The sequence below is a fragment of the Hakea prostrata genome, chromosome 6 (genome assembly GCF_041222555.1).
Source record: "Hakea prostrata isolate BN-2017 chromosome 6, UWA_Hpros_2, whole genome shotgun sequence".
NCBI lineage: Eukaryota > Viridiplantae > Streptophyta > Magnoliopsida > Proteales > Proteaceae > Hakea > Hakea prostrata.
The window spans coordinates 10,812,186-10,831,625 of record NC_142605.1 but is presented as its reverse complement, the minus strand read 5'-3'; the positions used below and the strand labels follow the sequence as shown (position 1 = coordinate 10,831,625).

The 19,440-nt window shown below is 38.2% G+C and overlaps 2 protein-coding genes across 2 annotated transcripts; both read left to right on the top strand.

The window, feature by feature from the left end:
* Positions 1-1,459: 1,459 nt before the first annotated feature.
* Positions 1,460-8,413, top strand: LOC149012232 (Transducin/WD40 repeat-like superfamily protein). The gene is made up of 2 exons (XM_089158538.1): positions 1,460-1,641; positions 2,811-8,413. Exon 2 carries the CDS (start codon positions 2,965-2,967, stop codon positions 5,779-5,781), a length of 2,817 nt encoding a protein of 938 aa, XP_089014664.1. The 5' UTR covers positions 1,460-1,641; positions 2,811-2,964; the 3' UTR covers positions 5,782-8,413.
* Positions 8,414-11,643: 3,230 nt separating this feature from the next.
* Positions 11,644-15,614, top strand: LOC149012231 (uncharacterized). The gene is made up of 4 exons (XM_089158539.1): positions 11,644-12,020; positions 12,594-12,634; positions 12,963-13,089; positions 15,011-15,614. Exons 1-4 carry the CDS (start codon positions 11,651-11,653, stop codon positions 15,145-15,147), a joined length of 675 nt encoding a protein of 224 aa, XP_089014665.1. The 5' UTR covers positions 11,644-11,650; the 3' UTR covers positions 15,148-15,614.
* Positions 15,615-19,440: the final 3,826 nt, after the last annotated feature.

Genomic DNA, 19,440 nt, shown 5'->3' with positions numbered 1-19,440 from the left:
ACTTTCCAAGAGGATCGATAATTTTGATCCTAGATGTGGTAGGTGCGGCAACTTGGAGTCGATTGATCACATTTTGCTAGACTGTGAGTTTGCCTTAAGAGCTTGATTTGCCGCTCCCTTGTCTTTTTCCCCTCCCTCGAATCCATCAGTTTGTGCAGCGATCAAGTGCTGGAAGTAGATCTTGCCTCCTGATAAGCAGTGATTCAAGGAGCTTACTTCTCTCATCGCGTATATGTGTTGGAGGATTTGGAAGGCTCGGAATGATCTGATCTTCAAAGGGTTGCAGAGAAGGCGGTGAAAGAGGCTGAAGAATTTTCCAGGGTTTCCGGTGGTTGTATTCGATCAGAGGAGAATGCTCAAGCAAATGTGGGCTCTAAGTCTTCAAATCACTGGACTTGTCCTGATGTGGGCTGTGTCAAAATTAATGTGGATGCTGCCTTAAATGATGCGGGCTATGGAATGGATATCGTATGTAGAGATTATTTGGGCAGGCCCATTAAGGGAGTAATGATCTTGGCCCAATTTGAATCTGTGTTGGAAGGTGAGATTCTGGCGTTAAAAGAGGGCATCTTACTAGCAGTTGAGGAGGGGTTTTGTAATGTCCTGATGGAATTAGATTCAGCGGAAGCTATTAAGTGCTTATCCATGTTGGATCTGATTCTAGTGGATATCCAAAACCTTGTTTGGGATGTTGTGTCTTTGGCTTCTCGGCTACAAAGTGTGTCCTTTCTCCATGTTAATAGGGAGTGTAATGCAGTAGTTGACTTCCTTGGTGGTGAGGTTGTGTCCGTAGCGTGCCGGACTCTTTGGCCTATTGTGGATCCTTGATTTCTTGATTTTTGTAATCTGGATGCCTTTCGGGTGTCACGTGTTAATATATAGACCATTTTCTACAAAAAAAAAAAGTAATATAACAATCAGATTATAGTATTGCTTTCAGTAATGAAACTTTTAGCTTCATAAAAAAAAATGATTATTATGGTTGAATATGAGTATGTATTATGTAATGATATTATGATCTTTTTCATCTTCAAACTTGAAGGGTGTTAACTTTCACGGGTACATAAGGGTGTCAATACGGTACTGAAACCGTTTAACCATACCGTATCGTGCCGTTTAAAACCGCACCATATCGTACCGATTCAAATTCGGTATGGTATGTACCAAAACCGTTTTCCTGAATTCGGTATGGTTTCGGTTTCAGACTGTATACCGTCGGTATATACTATATATCGTACCGAATTCCCAAATACCGAACCGTATCGTATATTCTAGTGGATATCCAAAACCTTGTTTGGGATGTTGTTTCTTTGGCTTCTCGGCTACCGAACTGTATCGAATACCCTTTTTCGTGCCGTTTTCATACCATATTTAAGGAAGGTTAGTTTTGTAATTTTAGTCAAAACTTTAAACCCCAATAACCCTTAGTCCCCCAATGTTCGTGTCTTCGTGACTTCCTTCGGTCGTTCCTCTCACCTCTCTGCGACTCTTGAGCCTTCTTAAGCTTCAGCCTTCTTCAAGCTTCAGCAGTTTAGCCTTCAGTTCGAGACTTCGAGTTCAAGCTTTAGCCTTCAGCCTTCAGTTCGAGTTCTCTGTTCATTCGTTACCTTGCTGCCCATCTCGTTTTCCAACAAGCTTAAGGTATTTGAATTATAGTATAAGACTAACGAACGAATTGAAGCACATCGTCTGTGTGTTGGACTAATCGTAGATTGTTTGGGAGTTTCTGGTTTAGGTTTTCCCAATTCTGCATTTCATGGTTGGTTTCAATAGACTGGTTTATGGGGTATAAGAATAATCGGTGTTTTGCAAATCAAGGAAATTTCAAAGAATCGCATCTTGACAAACAATATTTTATTCTTCAAAAACCAAGAGAAATCAACGCCCAAGATACTGTTGCTTACATCATGACCTTACCGTTTCTGTTGCTGGTAACCTTGTATTCATTCCCCACACCGGATTTGAAGTAAAAGAAAACAGAAAATGGTATAGAGTCGTTGAACTTGAACTGTTTTGGGGTTCGTAGCAAGTCTTTTGGGGGTGGATGTAATGCTTGGCGAAAAGGTTTCTTTGGGGCTATCAATTAATGATTCTTGTCTGTTACGATCAAGTGATCAGTAGAGGTTTGAATTTTTCCTGTTGATTGGTGAACATGGGGAAGGTGCCATGTTTATGCTGCTACTTATTTTCTTCTGATATGGGTTTTTTAAGTCGCCCAGATGCAACAGGCAGAACATCCTTAAAAAAAGCTCCATATCATGCCCAACCAGTCACAAGGCACTGTTTGCCTTCAGGGGATATATGGTAGTTAATTAGGATATATCACTTTCATATATTCAAATACCTTCAGCAGGGTTTTTGAAGCTTGTCAATCCATCTTAAACATTAAATTGATAGAAAATATGTATTTTTATACCATGTGATTTTCTAAATGAAATCTCTTCATTTTCAATTAATGGGCAAATATGGCTGTGTTATAGCCTCTTTAAGTAGGCAGGCATGCAAAACTAACATCTCTCACCTATGAGTAGTGTAGTTCTGATACAATGATAAGCTTTCCATTTAGAGGTAGTAAGGGTTTACAGGCTGAAACCTAGGTCAACAGACATGACAACTTAACTTATGGCACGGCTTTTGTTTCTAGTACTGCACATATTGTAAAGAAGTGATTATTGTGTGGTTCATGGATTGTTATCTGTTTGATATTAATCTACTTGTTGGTGTTAACTTTAGCACACAAACTTTATTTTTTCAATATTGTCTCTTTCTAATACTTGCTTCTATTATTTTGTGCATTAATAATTTAAAAGGGCGTCAGAGTTTCAAGGGTTCTTGCAAGAGAGCTTCTTGCTGCATATCCAACTTCAGGGACCTAAGGCGACTAAGAATTTCTTAGAGATTTATCTTTCTGCTGGTCAGGTTCAAAGTAATAGACCTATTTATTTTCCTAGCAGTCTTCAGGAAATGGAAAAAGCTGTTGAAGGATTTCCTTATAAGAAGGGGAAGGAAAAGACAGCCAATTTGGAATTGAAAAGGAACCAAGGTGGAATAAAGCTGAAGAAACAATCCATGGCCAGGGAAGAACAAGGGTTGAAAGATTTGACAGTAGATATTTCAGGTGTTACGGTGTCAAAATTTGATTCATCTGTCGAGAGTCATTTTAAAGCAATTGACACAATTTCAAAACTTTGTGGATTGGAAGGTGAAGAAGCTCCGAGTATGTACGAGATTGAACAATTGACTGCTAGAATCACTTTCTTAACGGAATGGAGAGATTTTTCTTACAAGCCAAGAGTCATTAAGTTCAATTTTGAAACTGAAAGCCCCAATGGGGACAATGCTATCAATGAGATAACCTTAACCAAATTTTCTGCTGCAGCTGTCCCCAAGATGGCCAACATGTGTGATGATTCAAGATCTTCTCAGTCCACGTGTCGTTGCGATGAAGATTTTGTTTTGTATGTGGGAGGTTCTGTTTGGGCATTGGATTGGTGTCCAAGAGTTAGTCAGAGTTTTGACTCTGATATTTATTGTGAATACCTTGCTGTTGCTGCTCATCCACCTGAATCTTCTTATCACAAGATAGGTGCTCCTCTGACTGGCAGGGGTCTCATTCAGATTTGGTGTCTTTTAAATGTCAGGGCAAAAGAAGAGGGCTTACCAACTCTGGTTAAGCCAAAAAGAAAACCTAGAAAAGATGTTGCAGAAGATTTATCTCCATTGAAGAGGCCTAGAGGGAGACCTAGGAAAAATGTTGTAGAAGAATCAAATTCTTTGAAGAAGCCGAGAGGCAGGCCTAGGAAAGAAAAGATCTCGGAAGAGCAAGCTCCACTGAAGAAGCCAAGAGGGAGACCAAGAAAAGAAAAAGTCTCGGAAGGATCAGCTCCAACGATGACACTAAGAAGTAGACGTGGAAAGCAGAAGGTAATAGAAAATTTAAATGATATAGACAGTGGTAGCCAATTTGTTCCAGCACTGGCTGTTGAATATTCGGAAGATTCGGCATGCTGTCCTAATAATAATGGGGCTGGGATGCAGATGAATAAACAGGTTATGATAGAAGGATGTGATGCACACCATGTGCTTAGGACAGGACCTGAAGAAGGCTTCGGCGATCAAATCTCACCTTGTAAATCAGATTCCAGAACTCCCCCGATGAAGAAAAAAACAAGAGATAAAGCAAGGTTGAGTAGTGACTCTGATGGTGTTTGTCAATCTTTGTCAAACTACAATGATATTAAAGAACCTTCTGTGGTGATTTTGCCAGAAAACAATAGCTCTATGGAGTGTATTGCGTTACAGAGTCAGAATATGCTAAATGGTGGGTTGTTGGAGGTTACTACTAGTCTTCCAAAAGATGCTGTTTTACCTAGGCTTGTGTTAAGTTTGGCCCACAATGGCAAAGTTGCATGGGATGTGAAATGGCGGCCTTCTGGTGTTAATGATATGGAATCTAAACATCGCATGGGCTATCTTGCCGTACTGTTGGGAAATGGCTCAATGGAAGTGTGGGAGGTTCCTTCTTTGAGTACAATCAGAATTTTGTATTCCTCTTGTTCCAAGCAAGGTACTGATCCTCGTTTTGTGAGATTGGACCCGGTCTTTAGGTGCTCAAAGTTGAAGTTTGGGGACAGACAGAGTATTCCTCTGATAGTGGAGTGGTCACCATCATCCCCACATGACTTAATACTAGCTGGATGCCATGATGGGACAGTCGCTTTATGGAAATTCACTGCAAATTGTTCGTCTGAAGATACGAAGCCTTTGCTTTGCTTTAGTGCAGACACTGTCCCCATAAGAGCACTTGCTTGGGCTCCTAGTGAAAATGACCATGAGAGCACCAATGTTATAATCACAGGTGGACATGGAAACCTAAAGTTTTGGGATATTCGTGATCCATACCATCCTTTATGGGAGGTGAGTCATGTCCGAAAGGTTTTGTATAGCCTTGACTGGTTGCCATATCCAAAATGTGTCATTTTATCCTTTGATGATGGTACCCTAAGGATTCTCAGTTTGTCAAGAGCTGCATATGATGTTCCTGTGACTGGAAAACCTTTTGCTGGGACACAACTTCAGGGAATTCACAATTATTACTGTGCATCATTTTCAGTATGGAGTGTTCATGTATCCCGATTAACAGGCTTGGTTGCATATTGCACTGCAGATGGTAATGCTCTTCATTTTCAGCTTACTGAAAAAGCAGTGGAGAAAGATCCTTCTCGCAACCGCGCCTTCCATTTTTTGTGTGGATCACTTTGTGAGGAGGACTCAGTTCTTATAGTTCACACTCCGCTGCCATACTCACCTTTCCCGATGAAGAAATCTCCAAACGAGTATGGTGATGTCCCAAGGTCTATTCGTGGATTTGTGTCCTCAGCTAATCGAGCAAAAAGAATTGATGATCAAAAAGTAAATTGTGAAACTCCTGCCTTGAGTCACGAGGATAATTCCACTATAAGGTTAGAGTCTGAGAATGGAGTGGCTGGCCCAAGTAGTTCAACATCAAAGCAAAAAACTACCAAGACGAAAAAAACTGACCCAAACCAAGATTCCATAGCTGAAGAAGTGGAGAATTTACCAAGGAGTGAGAGTGAGAAGGGTGAAAATGGGAGCGGAATTGAAGTATTTCCTTCCAAGGAAGTAGCCATGCATAGAGTACGGTGGAATATGAATAAGGGAAGTGAAAGATGGCTTTGTTTTGGAGGAGCTGCTGGCATTGTACGGTGCCAAAAGGTTGATGTTTCTTATGTTGGAAATATAAAAGGCATCAAGAAGTGAAATGAGGTGTGGCTTTTATAGGCATGTGCTTTAATTCTATTTTACATTTATATGAGTTCCTTTTTCAAAAATATTGTATATCAGGAATACATGTAATGTAGCAGCAAGCCCAACCCATGTAATATTGCCTTTTAAACTCCATAGAACTACCTCAAGCCCCCTCCTTTATGTGGATAGGTTCAACTCATGTAAGTTATGGAATTTATTTGAAATTTCAGACTTCATTTAGCTTGTGGTCCTCCCAAAATTGGTGAATTTTATTTTAGATTCTGTCATTTTCCCATAAAAAGAAGTAGATATATGTCGTTGGCTTCTAAATTTTCTTATCCGCTCACCTAAGGTTTTTTTCCTTCTAGTTCTGATGCAATACTAATCTTCTGGAAAATATTATTAATACCCTGCAATCTTTTCTTACTTACATTGCCTTAATGTTTGAGTGAAAATAGTTTTTCGATTTGTAAAATCAACAGTTGTTGGAGACATCATAGATCCTTTGTTGTTTGGAGAAACAGATGTTTGCTCAACAAGGATGCAATAAAATTAGGCAGGTGTATCACACAACACAGTGGGTCCAAAAGAAGAAACAACAACATTATGTGAAATAGGAAAGGAAGCAGGGAGAGAGTCAGACAGATCCTGAACAAGAGGAGAGGTAGAGGGCGGAGTAGGGGATGAGGGAAAAGATGAGACAGCTCTATCAGTCAGTGGATTTCTGTTATCTGATTGTGTTTCTGGGTGTTTGCTCTTGTAGATTCAAGAATGAACTCATCTGGATTCAGAATGTGGATCTAGAGGATTCCAGATTGTTAATTAGGTGGATTCCTTATTAATAGAATGTAGATGGAAAGTGATTCTATTCACTAATAATCAATGGGTTACAGCACCATTTGTAGACTATGATAAACAAATCAGAAACTTCTATGAACATCCTAGCTAGCATGTGACCGAATGGATCAGGTTATGCTGGCAGGTGCTTTTCCTTTGACACTTATTATTGTTACTTTTCCAACCTCATTCTCTCAATCATCTGCATTCAATCAATTCCCCGTGATTTCTGATCAGTAGAATATGATTCTGATTTCAGTTTAAGTTTATTTAGTTCTGTGAGTATTATAGTGCTATGCTTTTTATTTTTCCTGTTCCTCTGTACAATTCTGGTACTGGGATTTCTGAATCCTAAATCGTAGGTGATTGACAACAGGCTGCAGATTATGCCCTTGGATCATGATGTGTATTCACATATTAATGGTAAAGTGTATGTATAAAGAATCTGTCATACAGAAAACAGATGGGTGTATATATATGTATATGTATTTTTTTTTTTTTTTTTTCTTGTTCATGCTATCCAATTATGAAGCATCATATAGGAGAAATTAGTGTTGTGGAGATGAGGTTGTTAAGATGGTTCAGTGGTGAAACTAGAAAGGATAAAGTAATGACCATATTAGAGATGAGGATGTTGATATGGATAATCTATTCTTAGAAATCTCAGTGTGTTGAAAACCTTGTTGCATGCAGAGGGCACTTATGTTTTGGTAAAACATAAGTTGCCATGTGTTTGCCTGTATGTTTTGATTATTATTCATTGTCCATTCCCTTATCCCCTTGCTTTAGAATAGATTCTCATTGCTTTGTGCTTGGCAGCTTTTTACACTTACTGTTGTTAGAGAGGGAGGGACAACCAGGATTTGCCACATCTAATTTGGTGTTGACCATTTTTCAGCATCTCTCTTTCTGTAATTAGCCATAATACCTTTTCCTTGCACTTCTCAAAAATTTGAGTTTTCAATGATTTTTAAAGCTTTATTCTGCAATAAGGCAAGCTACTTTAGGGCTGAACATGGTTAAAGAACCTAGCAAAGTCTCAAATATCATGAAAGTCCTGACCTCCTTAATAGGTAATCATGTACTGATAGTTTTGTATTGTTGGACTTGGGAGTTGGGATGTGGAGACTATTGTACTAAGGTGTCTGTGACTTATTTAAGTATTCACTGTACATGGGTTGGGTGTCCGTAATGCATTCCAAGCACTTTGCTGTATCTTGTGGTTTGCAGTAGAAAGTTCAAGTCTTTAACTATTTCTTAAGTAATCACTTATCTTCATATATTTTTGTTGTGGAATAATGTTTCATAGCAGTCAAAAAAGGGGTAGAATAGGCAATTTTAACTTTGGCTCCGACATTTACTACTAGCCAAAGATGCAAACCCAAAGCACCAAAATTAGGTCCATTGTTTTTTACAATTTGAAATTGTGAATGTCAAAATAAGTTATTTATTAAGCCTATGGGTATCCCTTAAAATTTCAGAGCCAACTATGATCATTTTCCCACTGAATCATTGTTCCGAAACCCCCAAAAAAGCACACTCTCACAGGATCTTGGCCATCTTGACTTGGGTTGAGATGGATCTTTGAACCTTGGGGCTGAATCCTCTGAGTGATAAGAAGGTGACTTATTTTTCTTTTGATTTCACCAACTTTAAGTGCTATCATAAGCTTTTGTGGATCACTTGCCTAAAGAAGGAGTTGGTGGGCCAGTTTATTGCATCTATTATATAGTGATGTAAAAGTGCTTTTGAGTTTCATCACCAGGTACACTAAAATCAATTTTATACACTGATATGTGTTTTATCGTCTGACCCTTCCATTGACTTTTGTTTCTTTTCTCTTTTTAGGTATTTGTGCAGATATTGCAGTGACAAAGCACGAACACTGGTCATCATTAACACCTCTTCCATTTGAAGTCGTCATCTCTGCAGGACAGAAGGCTAAAGAATAATCTTGTAGCCATGGTTAGCCATAGCGCGTTTATGAGACACCTTTCTCTCTCTTCCTAAATTCTAGGGAAAGAAGGCAGAAACTGTTCATGATACAATCTTCAGTTTCCCTTATTATATGTGGATAACTCATTGTATCTAAAACATTGGGCAGGGGATGGTGATCCTGAGAAGAGGAATACACTTGTTCATGATTTGAGTGATCTATCTGCAGAAGCCAGTATTGAGAGTATGCTTTTGGTGGAGATGGGCTTGAGGGAACTTGCTTCCTTAAAGGTCTCTTTATTTATTCGACATTTATTTTATGGTATACTATTGCCCATTGCCCCCATCAATTTTGACCCATTTCCTCATTTTCTTTCTCTTTTCTCCTTATTCACTCCAAACCAAAATTGGCATAAGTAAAAAACAGGGGAAATTTTACAATTCATGCATTTTGTTTTTGTGCAAGTAATTCCAGGTCCACTCTTTTGTGGCATTTTACAGTGAGAGTTGTATCTTCTTCTCTATCTAGGGGTTCTTCCGCAAACTGACCGTTGGCAAGTATAGAACTGCCTTTTGGCCATTTCTCCTCCTACAACCTGTGGATTTTACTGCTTATGCCGTGCCAAAATTTCCCATACAGTCTTTCCCTATTTGGTACTAGTTGAGTGGTCTAGAACATGTGTTGCAGGAGTTGTCACATTATTTGTTCTTTTACTATGATAACAAAACATCTAAGAGTAATCTCTTTAGTAGAAGATAATGGATGAAAGCATTCTTGGTAATATTTATTTGACAAGTATCGAGTCCACATTTTCTTTCCCAATTAACGGATGAGAGGAGTTTGCACATTGGGGGGCTTTAAAAAATTTTCACCAATAATTAAGTTGTACTTCGGCTTGCTGGCATTACCCACCACGATAGGGTGGCTGAGGAGAAAATTTGTCATTTGTTGGAAGTTATTAGGAGCTTAGTCATTTGTTGGAAGTTATTAGGAGCTTAGTCATTTGTTGGAAGTTATTAGGAGCTTACTGTTTTGTATGCATGTCCTTAATACCTTTGGTCTAATGAGTTCCTCACTGCCATCTTTGTGATAAAGTGCATTCTTTTCACTGTACTTGGTTTCAAATCTCCCCTAGAAACCCTAGGTGTTGGGGTTTCTCCTTTCTCTCTTCCTTGCAAAGCGTTTGGGCATGTATATTATCTGCTCTGGTTAAACATGATCGCAAAGCTCTTAAATGTCTTTTTCTTGGTTAGGCCCCTCCTTCGAAATGCTACTAGTGCTACCTTTATCCTTTAGGGAACGGCTTCTCTCCAAGGACATCTCTTTCTTTGAACCAGTGACCTCCTTTGATCCCCTGGTGTAGCCTTAGGCTGAATCGGATCAACTAGGGCCAGTTCTTCTGTCCTCTTTTGATCCTCTCATGTGGCCTTAGCCAGGTGGACCTCTGATGAATTAGTTGCCCATCAATGACAACACTAACTGGTGTTTTTGCTTTGGAATTTTGGTCATTTAAGGAACACATGTAAACTCTGTTCCCAATTTTGCTGTTACTTGCTACATAGAAACAAATACTGTTAAACTTTCCAACAGTGAGCAATTTTCTTTTGCAGAATTTTATGACTGATAGATTGTAGTTTCATTATGTTAAACTAATTCTTGTTTCCTTCTACGTATGCTTATATCTAGAAAACATCAGCTTTGCATGTCTTTTGGTGTAACATGCTGACTTGCGTGCTTATTTCTTTATATTTTATATTTCTTGACTTCAAGGTTGAGGATGCTGTAGTGTTTGGATTGGCCCAATATAGGCGTTCAAACTTGGTTCGACAATCCAGCTCAGGTTTGTTTACCCTATCAAAAGATTAGCTAAGCATTTCCCATTATCTACGGATGCTTTCTGTGATTTCCTGGCCAGCTCCATTGCTCTATTGGGACAAGTTCTGTCATATGAGGTGAAATGATAGTCATGTCAGCTAAGCCTTATCTAGCTTAATGGAGTTCTCCATACCGTAGAGATTAACAATCTTTTGTTTTAATGAAAAAATTGATCACAACTGGACTCTGGTTGTGACAAAGTGTCTCTGTTGTCTAAATACCCAGAACCCTGACACCCCCACCTGGGTGGATTGGTAAGGAAAGATTCTATTGAGTGCAGAGATAAACTTCCCAAATGAGTATGCTATCTCCCATAAAAATTGTATACAATGCAATTGCTGAAGCCCATCTTTTTTGCGGGATGGATAATATTTTCCCCAAAAGGTTGAGGTTACATGTTTTTATACTCCTGAAATGCAATGCCAAAACTAGAAGATAAGATGGAAATCTGAAGAAATCCTCCAAGCGTGTCCTCTTGAGTTATTCTCGTCTTCATCTCTTCCAGATCTGCCTAAAAATTCCAGAAGGGAACAATCTTTCAGAATTAGTCCTTTGGAATGCGTAAAACGCCAAATGCTTGATTAAATTGATTTCAGCATCACCTAATCTAGTTCAAACAGTCTGGCTAAAAAGGGAGAACCCCGTGCTGAAGCTCAAGCAGAGTCTCGGGATGACTGATCATGCTGTGATTTGGGATAAGTGCAGAAGGTGTTATCTTTTCCTTCTGTTGGACACAGCACACCATTTTTCCAGCCTTTGTAATTGACTATAATGACCCTTTCTGAACAAACATCCATAGTCTAGCTTTTAGGAGGTATGCTTCTCAGTAACTAAACCTACCTACTGGAGATATTCTTGATCATTCACCCTAAAGGATCAGCAATAACTTTTAGAAGGGCGAGTGGGTGGTGACATTAATTTGCTTTGATTGCATTGATTTCTTATCTTTCTTCTTCTTCTTGTTTTTTCTTCGTTTTTATTTTATATATTTTTTTATTAGTTTCGTCAAAAGAGTTCTTATCTTTCATACTTGAAGGTGTTTGCATGGGCTCAGTGCTCAGTTGTCTATCAGTTAAGTTTGTCTGGAGATTGGACCGTCATACTATCTTTCTGTCTTGGACATTGGCTTGCTGAGTCTCATCCCCCCCCCCCCCCCTCTTTTTTCTTTTCCTCCCCTGTTTTGATGATAGGGGTTTGTGGGGGGGGGGGGGGGGGGGTGAGTTCAACACAATCATGAGCTTTTCTTTACTGTTTTCTTGTTTGTTCAGTCTTCCCCAAACTGGATTCTTTTCGTCTACTCTACTTCAAAGCTCTTTGGAGGTCTTCATAATCCTTAATTTATTATCCTTTTTAAATCTCCTAATATCTCACTGCGACTACAACTGTAAAGACCAAGTGGGAGTCCTGATTCCAAGCATCAAACTCATACATGTATATTTAATTCTAAAACGTTATCTATCTTATTTGTTGGTTTACGACATTATACTTGTTAATTTTCTCCCTAATCTGCAGAGATTTGTTAAATTTTTGTGCACTAAATACTCTCTCTCACTTGTTTCAGATCCCAAATCACCTGGCAATCCAAAGTTTCTGGAGGCATTTGGTAATAATTCTATTCAATGATCATTTTCTAGGATGCATCTTTTATGAATGGGAGTGGTAAGCGAGTTTGCTTAGGGAAGAGGTGCCATTGTCGACCTACTGAGGAGTCACCCTATGTTAGAATGACCATATCATATTATTTACCATCATCTATTCTTTTACGTTCCATGGATGATAACAAGCAACCTGAGAGATTGTAGAGGAGGAAATTTTATATCGGTAACCAGTTCTCTTGATTGGGTTGATCTTCTAGGTGGGATAACTATGATAATGTTTTTGGGTAATTGGATAATTATGATATTGCAGTTTGTTAAGCCTAAGTTTTTGTTGTTTTCACATCTATGCTTCTTGTAAGTTATACCTGTACCCGTAAGCAGCATCATAGATGTTCAGAAAAGGCTAAATCAGTGTAATTCTTTCTTTTTGAATGTTGAATACAGGCCCTGGTTCCCATGGTTGATGGTACTGGTAATATGATTTGGGTGTGACATTTTTTTTGGGAAACAGAACTGTATTTCTTTGTTTTGCATGCAGAAGGCATGGTACTGACACCTGTCGTTCCGTTTTTTTGCAGAGTTAAGCCAAGAGGAGTCTGAGGATGTTCTTTTCAAGGAGGTTTGGTTTATTTCTTGTCTCTAGTTTGTTGTTGACAAAATTTGTGGTTAGTGGATGATATTTATGCTAGCTTGACTAAGGCATGTTGGCATTGTGTTTGTCATTTATTAATAGATTAAACCAATACAACCCAAATTACCCGTTTAATGATAATTTAGACATCATGAACATTTATCTTTCTGCCACCAGCTTTCCATGAGAAATATCTTTCTACATTGAGCTTATATTTGATTGGTGATTGGCTTTTACATGCGGTGTAGACTGTAAAAGATGATATCAGTTTTTCAGCTTTTGTATATTCTTTTTAACTCACAGTAAACTTGGCCAGGCATGGCTTTTATATTTCTGGAGGAGAGCCAAAGCCCATGGAGTTGAGGAAGATATTGCTGATGAAAGACTTAGGTTCTGGATCAGCCGCAGTGGCCAATCACCTACTTCACATGATGCTGTTGTTGGTAAATTTCTGCTTTACAACTATTGGTGTGGAAAGTGGGACCCAAACCTCACATGGGTTTACTATGAACCCACCCAATTAACAAACAACCAAATTTTAAGAACCTGTGGCAAAAGGGTTTTCTTATAAAGGTTTCTGATAGATGATTCAGTAGGCAAGGGTACTGTTGGAATAAAATCAAAATGAGGGCAATTCTAGAATGAAATGGAGGAGGGATATTAAGGTAAATTAGCTCCAAAGAGCAAGCATATTGTTGGAGACTGGGGAAGAAGACAGGTTGTCTTCAACCTGGTGGTGACGTGCATCTAGCAGAGAGGGAATCTTGACTAGGGAGAATTCCTTGATCTGGAAACTGACAACTTTGCCATTTTGGGGCAAGTTTTCAAATCCGGAACCCTACTGATTCCAAGCTACGTTTATCGAAACAACACCCCACAAAGCTGAGTTTCTGGAAATCGACCCAGGTGGAGGTACTCTTTTAACCTTTTCTTCCAGATTTGTAGCTCTTGGGTAACTGGTATGGGATAGGAAGCTAGTGTTTGAGTTGTACTAGAAAGCCAATCTAATTCCTAGAACATCATCTCAGGTTCTAGAACTAGCATTCCTGCGACTTCATTTTAGATCAGAGAAACCATGGGTACATGGTAGAAAAGGATAACCGTAAAGAGAGCAGGCAAGGAAGAAAAAGAACAAAGGATGAAGGGTAATCATTCCAGGAGGATAGGGAAGAAGATTTCATTATCTCAGGCTCTTTTTGGTATCAATTATCATTCTCAATTATGAGAATTTTTCATTATTTTAAATTGTTTGGCATCTATTATCAGTTTTGTTTTTATTTAAAATAATAGAAAAGCCTCCAAAATCCATAATAGACTTTTTGTCTATTATGGATTATGGTGAGAATTTCATCCTCTTCATTTATGCAAAGGTTTATTTAAAATTTTATAGTTAAGATGAGGGAAAAATAGTCAATACACATTCTTTTATAAAAAACCATATTTTTTTCTTCTTCTCTTTTCTCTTTTTTCACTTGCTCACTATCATTTTCTAACAATTTTTTATTTTGACATACCAAACTTATTTTTAACTCCATAATTTATTTTTGATAAAATTCACCAAACCATTTTTCATTCTTGACCAATAATGAATTCTTGTACTTATTTATTTTTAAATAGCCATAATAGAGAATGAGAATTGATACCAAAAAGAGCCTCATTCAATATATGATTACATTTAAATATTTTGTTTACTAAAAATCTAGTTTGTCTATTCTCAAACATGTTAGTCAGGCCCAAAGAACTGCTCTTGCGTCAACTATTAAATGTTTTATTCTGGGATTTATTTTGTATCATCCTAACAATATGCTATTAACTTAGTTTTGTGAGATTCGATGTGAATGTGGCTACACCTTTCATCAGTTTGTCAAAATGTTATCACAATGAAGCCTCACAGCTCTGGCTCCTTCTTTTCTCCCTCCCCCATTTTGTGGGGTGGGGTGGTTGGCGAGGGGTACAGAGAGCAGTCGGTTACCAGATTTGGCTTAGTCATGGCGGCTTTGATAGTCCAGTGTATGGGTGAACTTAAATTCCTGTGCGATGAAATCTTCAGAATTGTTGATTTCTTTATGGTCAAATTACATCTAAAAGGCCAGTTTCTGTTGTCATATTGAAACTACATGTTTCTCCACTCAACAACCTTGAATCAAGTTTTGAGGAACTCAACATTTTGATTAAAGTTTTGCAAGACAACTTAGTCAAAAGGAAAAAAGAAAAGGTATTGCTAGACCTGTGGAAGATGTGAACATTGTGGCAGCATCCTTGCATTTCTCTTTATCTTTTTTTGTAGCATATTCTGAGTGGTCTGTTGGACCTTTATTTTGTTTTAAAAAACTTTATGAAACAGTTACTGGTGTTTGTGTTCAGTTGAGAAAGGCCTGTTGGAGCTGAGGAAGCTGGGGATAGAGTCTCAACTGTGGGACGCATCGCGCAAGGAAATCGGCCAAACTTCATATACAGCTGTACCAAATAACAAGCCCCTTGGCAATTCAGAAACTTGTTGACACTGCCATATGGTGAGATCTTTGTATAGTAGCTCTGAAAATTTCACCCTGGAGCCGGAGTGCCTGATTTTGCATCATATTCTTTTATATATAGTATATATAAATTGCTGAGGCAAGTCTCCATACGAAGATCATCCCTCCAGGCTTTGCTTGTACTGGGGTCTTTGGCATTAGGCTCACCCTTTTTTATTAGGAGTCATAAGCATTCTATCATAATTCTCTGAAGTGAGTGTGAAGGGTACTGTTGAAACGTATTTCTGTCCTGCATGTTGTGATTTTTTCCACTCTCCATGTATTTGTCAGCCATTTGTGTGCTTCATACATAGTTTGCTGAAGGAACTGTAATTATACTTACCAATGAGAGGTGGGTCATTACTTATGCCTCTCCTCCAATAAAACTTCTGTTACGTCGTTGTGTTTTTATTTTTGACATGATGGTGGTGTTTGTACTTTGCGTTGTCATTTTGAAGGTGTATTACTTTATTAGTGAAATACAGCATACTAATATGCTTTTTATTTCTTGACCCAAAAAAACATACAGCAAACTGCTCTTTTTTTTTTGGGGGGGGGGGGGGGGTGTGGTGGTGTTAGTGTGTTGTAAAACTGACATTACATTTATAAAATCACTCCTTTTTGTGGCGATTTTTTTGTGTGTGGAGGATGCTGGTATGCATATATAATATTTAGTATTGGAATTTCTCACCTTGATTGATTTTTGGTTATTAAAGACATTTGGGAACGGCATTGCTACTTGGTTGATATTTAGTGATACGACACACTAAATGTGGTGGTCTTCACCTTTGCTTCCCTTGTTAACTTTGCTGCAATCGGGGTGAAAATTTCCACCCTTCAACTGCTTCTTCTCTTAATACAATAATTCCTTCCTTTGATCAAAAAATATATATACACTTAATTAATACTTATTATTATGCAACACAATGGTGAAATGCTAAAAAGTGACAGACAGTAAAACATCACATTGGCCTTCTTACAAGTAGGGGCGTAAATGGATAACCGAAATTCGCTTCCGAATTCACATTCGCTTCCGAATTCACATCCGCATCCGTTTATGGGTATTCGAATCCGTTTGATTATTAATAGGATGCGGATATGGTACATCCCTTTCTTACCGATTATTATCCGTCCGATAAAATTATCCGATAAAGTTACTTATTTAAATTTATTATTCTTATTTTTATAAATTTTACCTATGATATGTGATTATTTTTCTAGATTTTCTACTAAAATAGTTATCAAAGTTGCTAAATTCTTAAATTTCAAACTTAGCCTTCACAAATAAAAAGGTAATGATGTAATCAGGTAGTCGAAAACTTGTATTCAATCTGTATTCGTGCCAATTTAGAAGAATCTACTTAAGAAAATAATTATCCGATTAGCATCCGAATCCGACAGAATCCGTCTAATAACTGATAGGATATTATCTGAATCCATTCTCCAATTCGTTTACACCCCTACTTACAAGCATTAACAATTTAACATATGCCAGACATTATTGCAAAAGTCAAGGATTAATGTAAAGCTCTAACATAACAAAACAAAAAAAAAAAAGAAAAACGAAAAAGATTAGTGTATGTAATTCAATATTCTCTTTTGGAAGACCTTGAACCAACACAAAAAAATAATTCTCCAATAATATTTTTATTGTCGCATTAAGTTTTGTCTTAATTAAATGGAGTCGGTTACCATGGAACTTTTTTTCGGCGAATTTCGGCGAAATATCGCTGAAATTCGCCAGAGGGCGAAATAAGAATGCCGTCAGAAACCGATATTACAAAATTTCGCCGGAAAATCGACGATTTTCCGGAAAAACCATTATTTTCTGGCGAAACTTCCAAATTTCGCCGGAAAATGGTCGATTTTCCAGCCAAACTTCAGAACTTTTTTTTTTTTTTCTACTGCTCTTTGAGTCGTGGGTAGCAGGCTAACAGCCACTGCTATTTATGCCAAAGAAGAAGAAGAAGAAAGAGAGAGAGAAAGAGACCGATCTGCTCTTTGAAGCTCTTTTTCGAAAGAAAGAGACCGATCTGCTATTTCTGCCGGAGAAGAAGAAGAAGAAAGAGAGAAAGGGAAAGAGACCAATCGAGTAATCGAGTAGAGGCTAATACCAAATGAATTGAACAACTTCTCGCCACCGAGATCTTGCCGAGATCTCGGCGATTATTCGCCATTTCACTTGATTCGCCAGGCGGCGAACCAAATGAAACCATCGAAACACCGTTCCATGTCGGTTACATGGATTTTAGTCTTTTAATCAATTATATTTGGGGTCATATTAAATTCAAGGTCTTTGCTATGTAAGTCTTCTCTCGTCACTTGTATGTAAAGGTGGGGTAGTACAAAAATTTATTTTTTCAAATTTTGAGATTTTATAGAAAAATTTATGATAAATATCACTTACCTCCCCTCTTAGTTATCCAAATGATACTTGGACCCCTCTTAGTTGGATAATATCATTTCCCTTCCCTCTCGGCTGACAAAGTTATCAAACATCTCAATTCTATTGATTTTTCCCATTAGATATTTTTTTAAACTTCAAATTACCCTTGATTAAAATATGCTTGAATCTAAATCCTAAATTACCCTTAATTAATATAATAGTTAAAATAATAATGTTGGAATTTATTAATTTGATTAATAAATTAAATGCCCAAGGGCAATATTGGAAACTCACTATTAGGGCGGTTACAAAATAGGTTATATATTTTAGTAACCACCGCATTAGTGAGCAAGTAGAGTAATTCATTCGACAAGCGAATCTCGAGAAGCTCCATCTCTCTCCCCCTCTCTTAGAATGAGGTTAGATTTTCTTCTTTGCTAGTATTTGATCTTCATTCCATTAATCCACGGCATTTGGGTTGTGGATATTATTCCCTTTCCCGTGATTGAGGAATCTCGCCGGTAAACCTTTGGTGGTGGACGAGACGTGGATCTAAACTTCCGCGTGAATACTTCAAGTAAGGGGCGTCGGTAGGAATTTTTCCCCATCAATTAATTGAATTGAATTACTTTTGACGTATTACCTACATTGGCATCGAGCCATTGGTTCCCACGTTCTTTGTTCCTCCCCATTGTTTAATTTTATTGTATGGATCCAATGGGAGGATCAAGGGTTTAATCGAAACCCATGGGAGAATTGATAGGGTTTTTGGAAACCTTTATTTTTGATTCGGATCCAGTGGGAGGATCCTGTGAATTTTCCTAATGAAGATTTGCATGAATTGATAATCCATGATGATAATTTTTGTTAATAATTATTGTTGGATTTTTTTTCATGTGTTTTTGGATGAATTTTTGTAAAGAAAAAAAACGTGATTTTCCGCTTTTTTTGAAAAATTCGTTCAAAGAAGAAAAAAATCGTTAAATGGGGAATTGACGTCTGTCGGACGGATGCGAGGGTGAGCCATCTCGGAATCCGTTTGGTCACGGCGACGGACTCTCGGTGGTGCGCCATCTCGGAATCCGTTTGGTCACGGCGACGGACTTCGCGGTGCGCCGTCTCGGATCCGTCGGTCCATCGGGTCGGTGAGGGCGTCCGTCGGGCTGATGGATCCGGATGGAGGCGTCTAGTGTGGGCTTGTGTTCGCGGATTGTCGGACGGTGATCCGTCTCGGATCCGTCTGAATTTTTTGTCCAATTTTGAATGTGTTTCTATTTATTGGACATCTATGGCTCACAATCTATGTGATGTTTGAGCATTAAGGGCCTAATGGGGCCTAGTGGGAGCTAATCTATGGCTCACAATCTATGTGATGTTTGAGCATTAAGGGCCTAATGGGGCCTGGGTGTGAACCACCTCATAGCTTTAACATGATTGCATGTTTTATTTTGATAAAACTATTTTTTTATTTATGGGTCTATCAATCATGTTTCTTGCACGAATGAAGTTAGTGTATAAGTCTATGTGGGTTTGCATGAGAATTTGATTGAATGTTTTTTTAGCATCTCTTTTGGTTTAAGTGCTTATCCCATAGGTTGACTATGCTAGTGTGATTTTTGTTGCATGAGTTGTATTTTATGCTAGATTTATTGAACTCATTCTTGTATGTAATATCTCTAGAAAAATGGCTGCTACCAAGAGCATTGTTGCTTGACCTCACTAAAGGAGATAAGCTGAATGAGAGGAATTATGACCTTTGGCACCGAAAGGTGCAATATCTCTTGGAAGAGCGGGATATGCTAGAGACCATAAACCGGACCATGAACCCACCGAGGAAGGTACCACTGCACATCGCGAGGGACCTTGATATATACAATGCTTGGAAGAGAAAAGAC

Bases quoted from the DNA above. Each gene is read 5' to 3' on its own strand.
- LOC149012232 (XM_089158538.1), top strand. From the start codon at position 2,965: ATGGAAAAAGCTGTTGAAGGATTTCCTTATAAGAAGGGGAAGGAAAAG.
- LOC149012231 (XM_089158539.1), top strand. From the start codon at position 11,651: ATGAGCTTTTCTTTACTGTTTTCTTGTTTGTTCAGTCTTCCCCAAACT. The intron at 12,635-12,962 runs GTTTGGTTTATT...AAACTTGGCCAG, and splicing joins AGGATGTTCTTTTCAAGGAG to GCATGGCTTTTATATTTCTG. The intron at 13,090-15,010 runs GTAAATTTCTGC...GTTTGTGTTCAG, and splicing joins TTCACATGATGCTGTTGTTG to TTGAGAAAGGCCTGTTGGAG.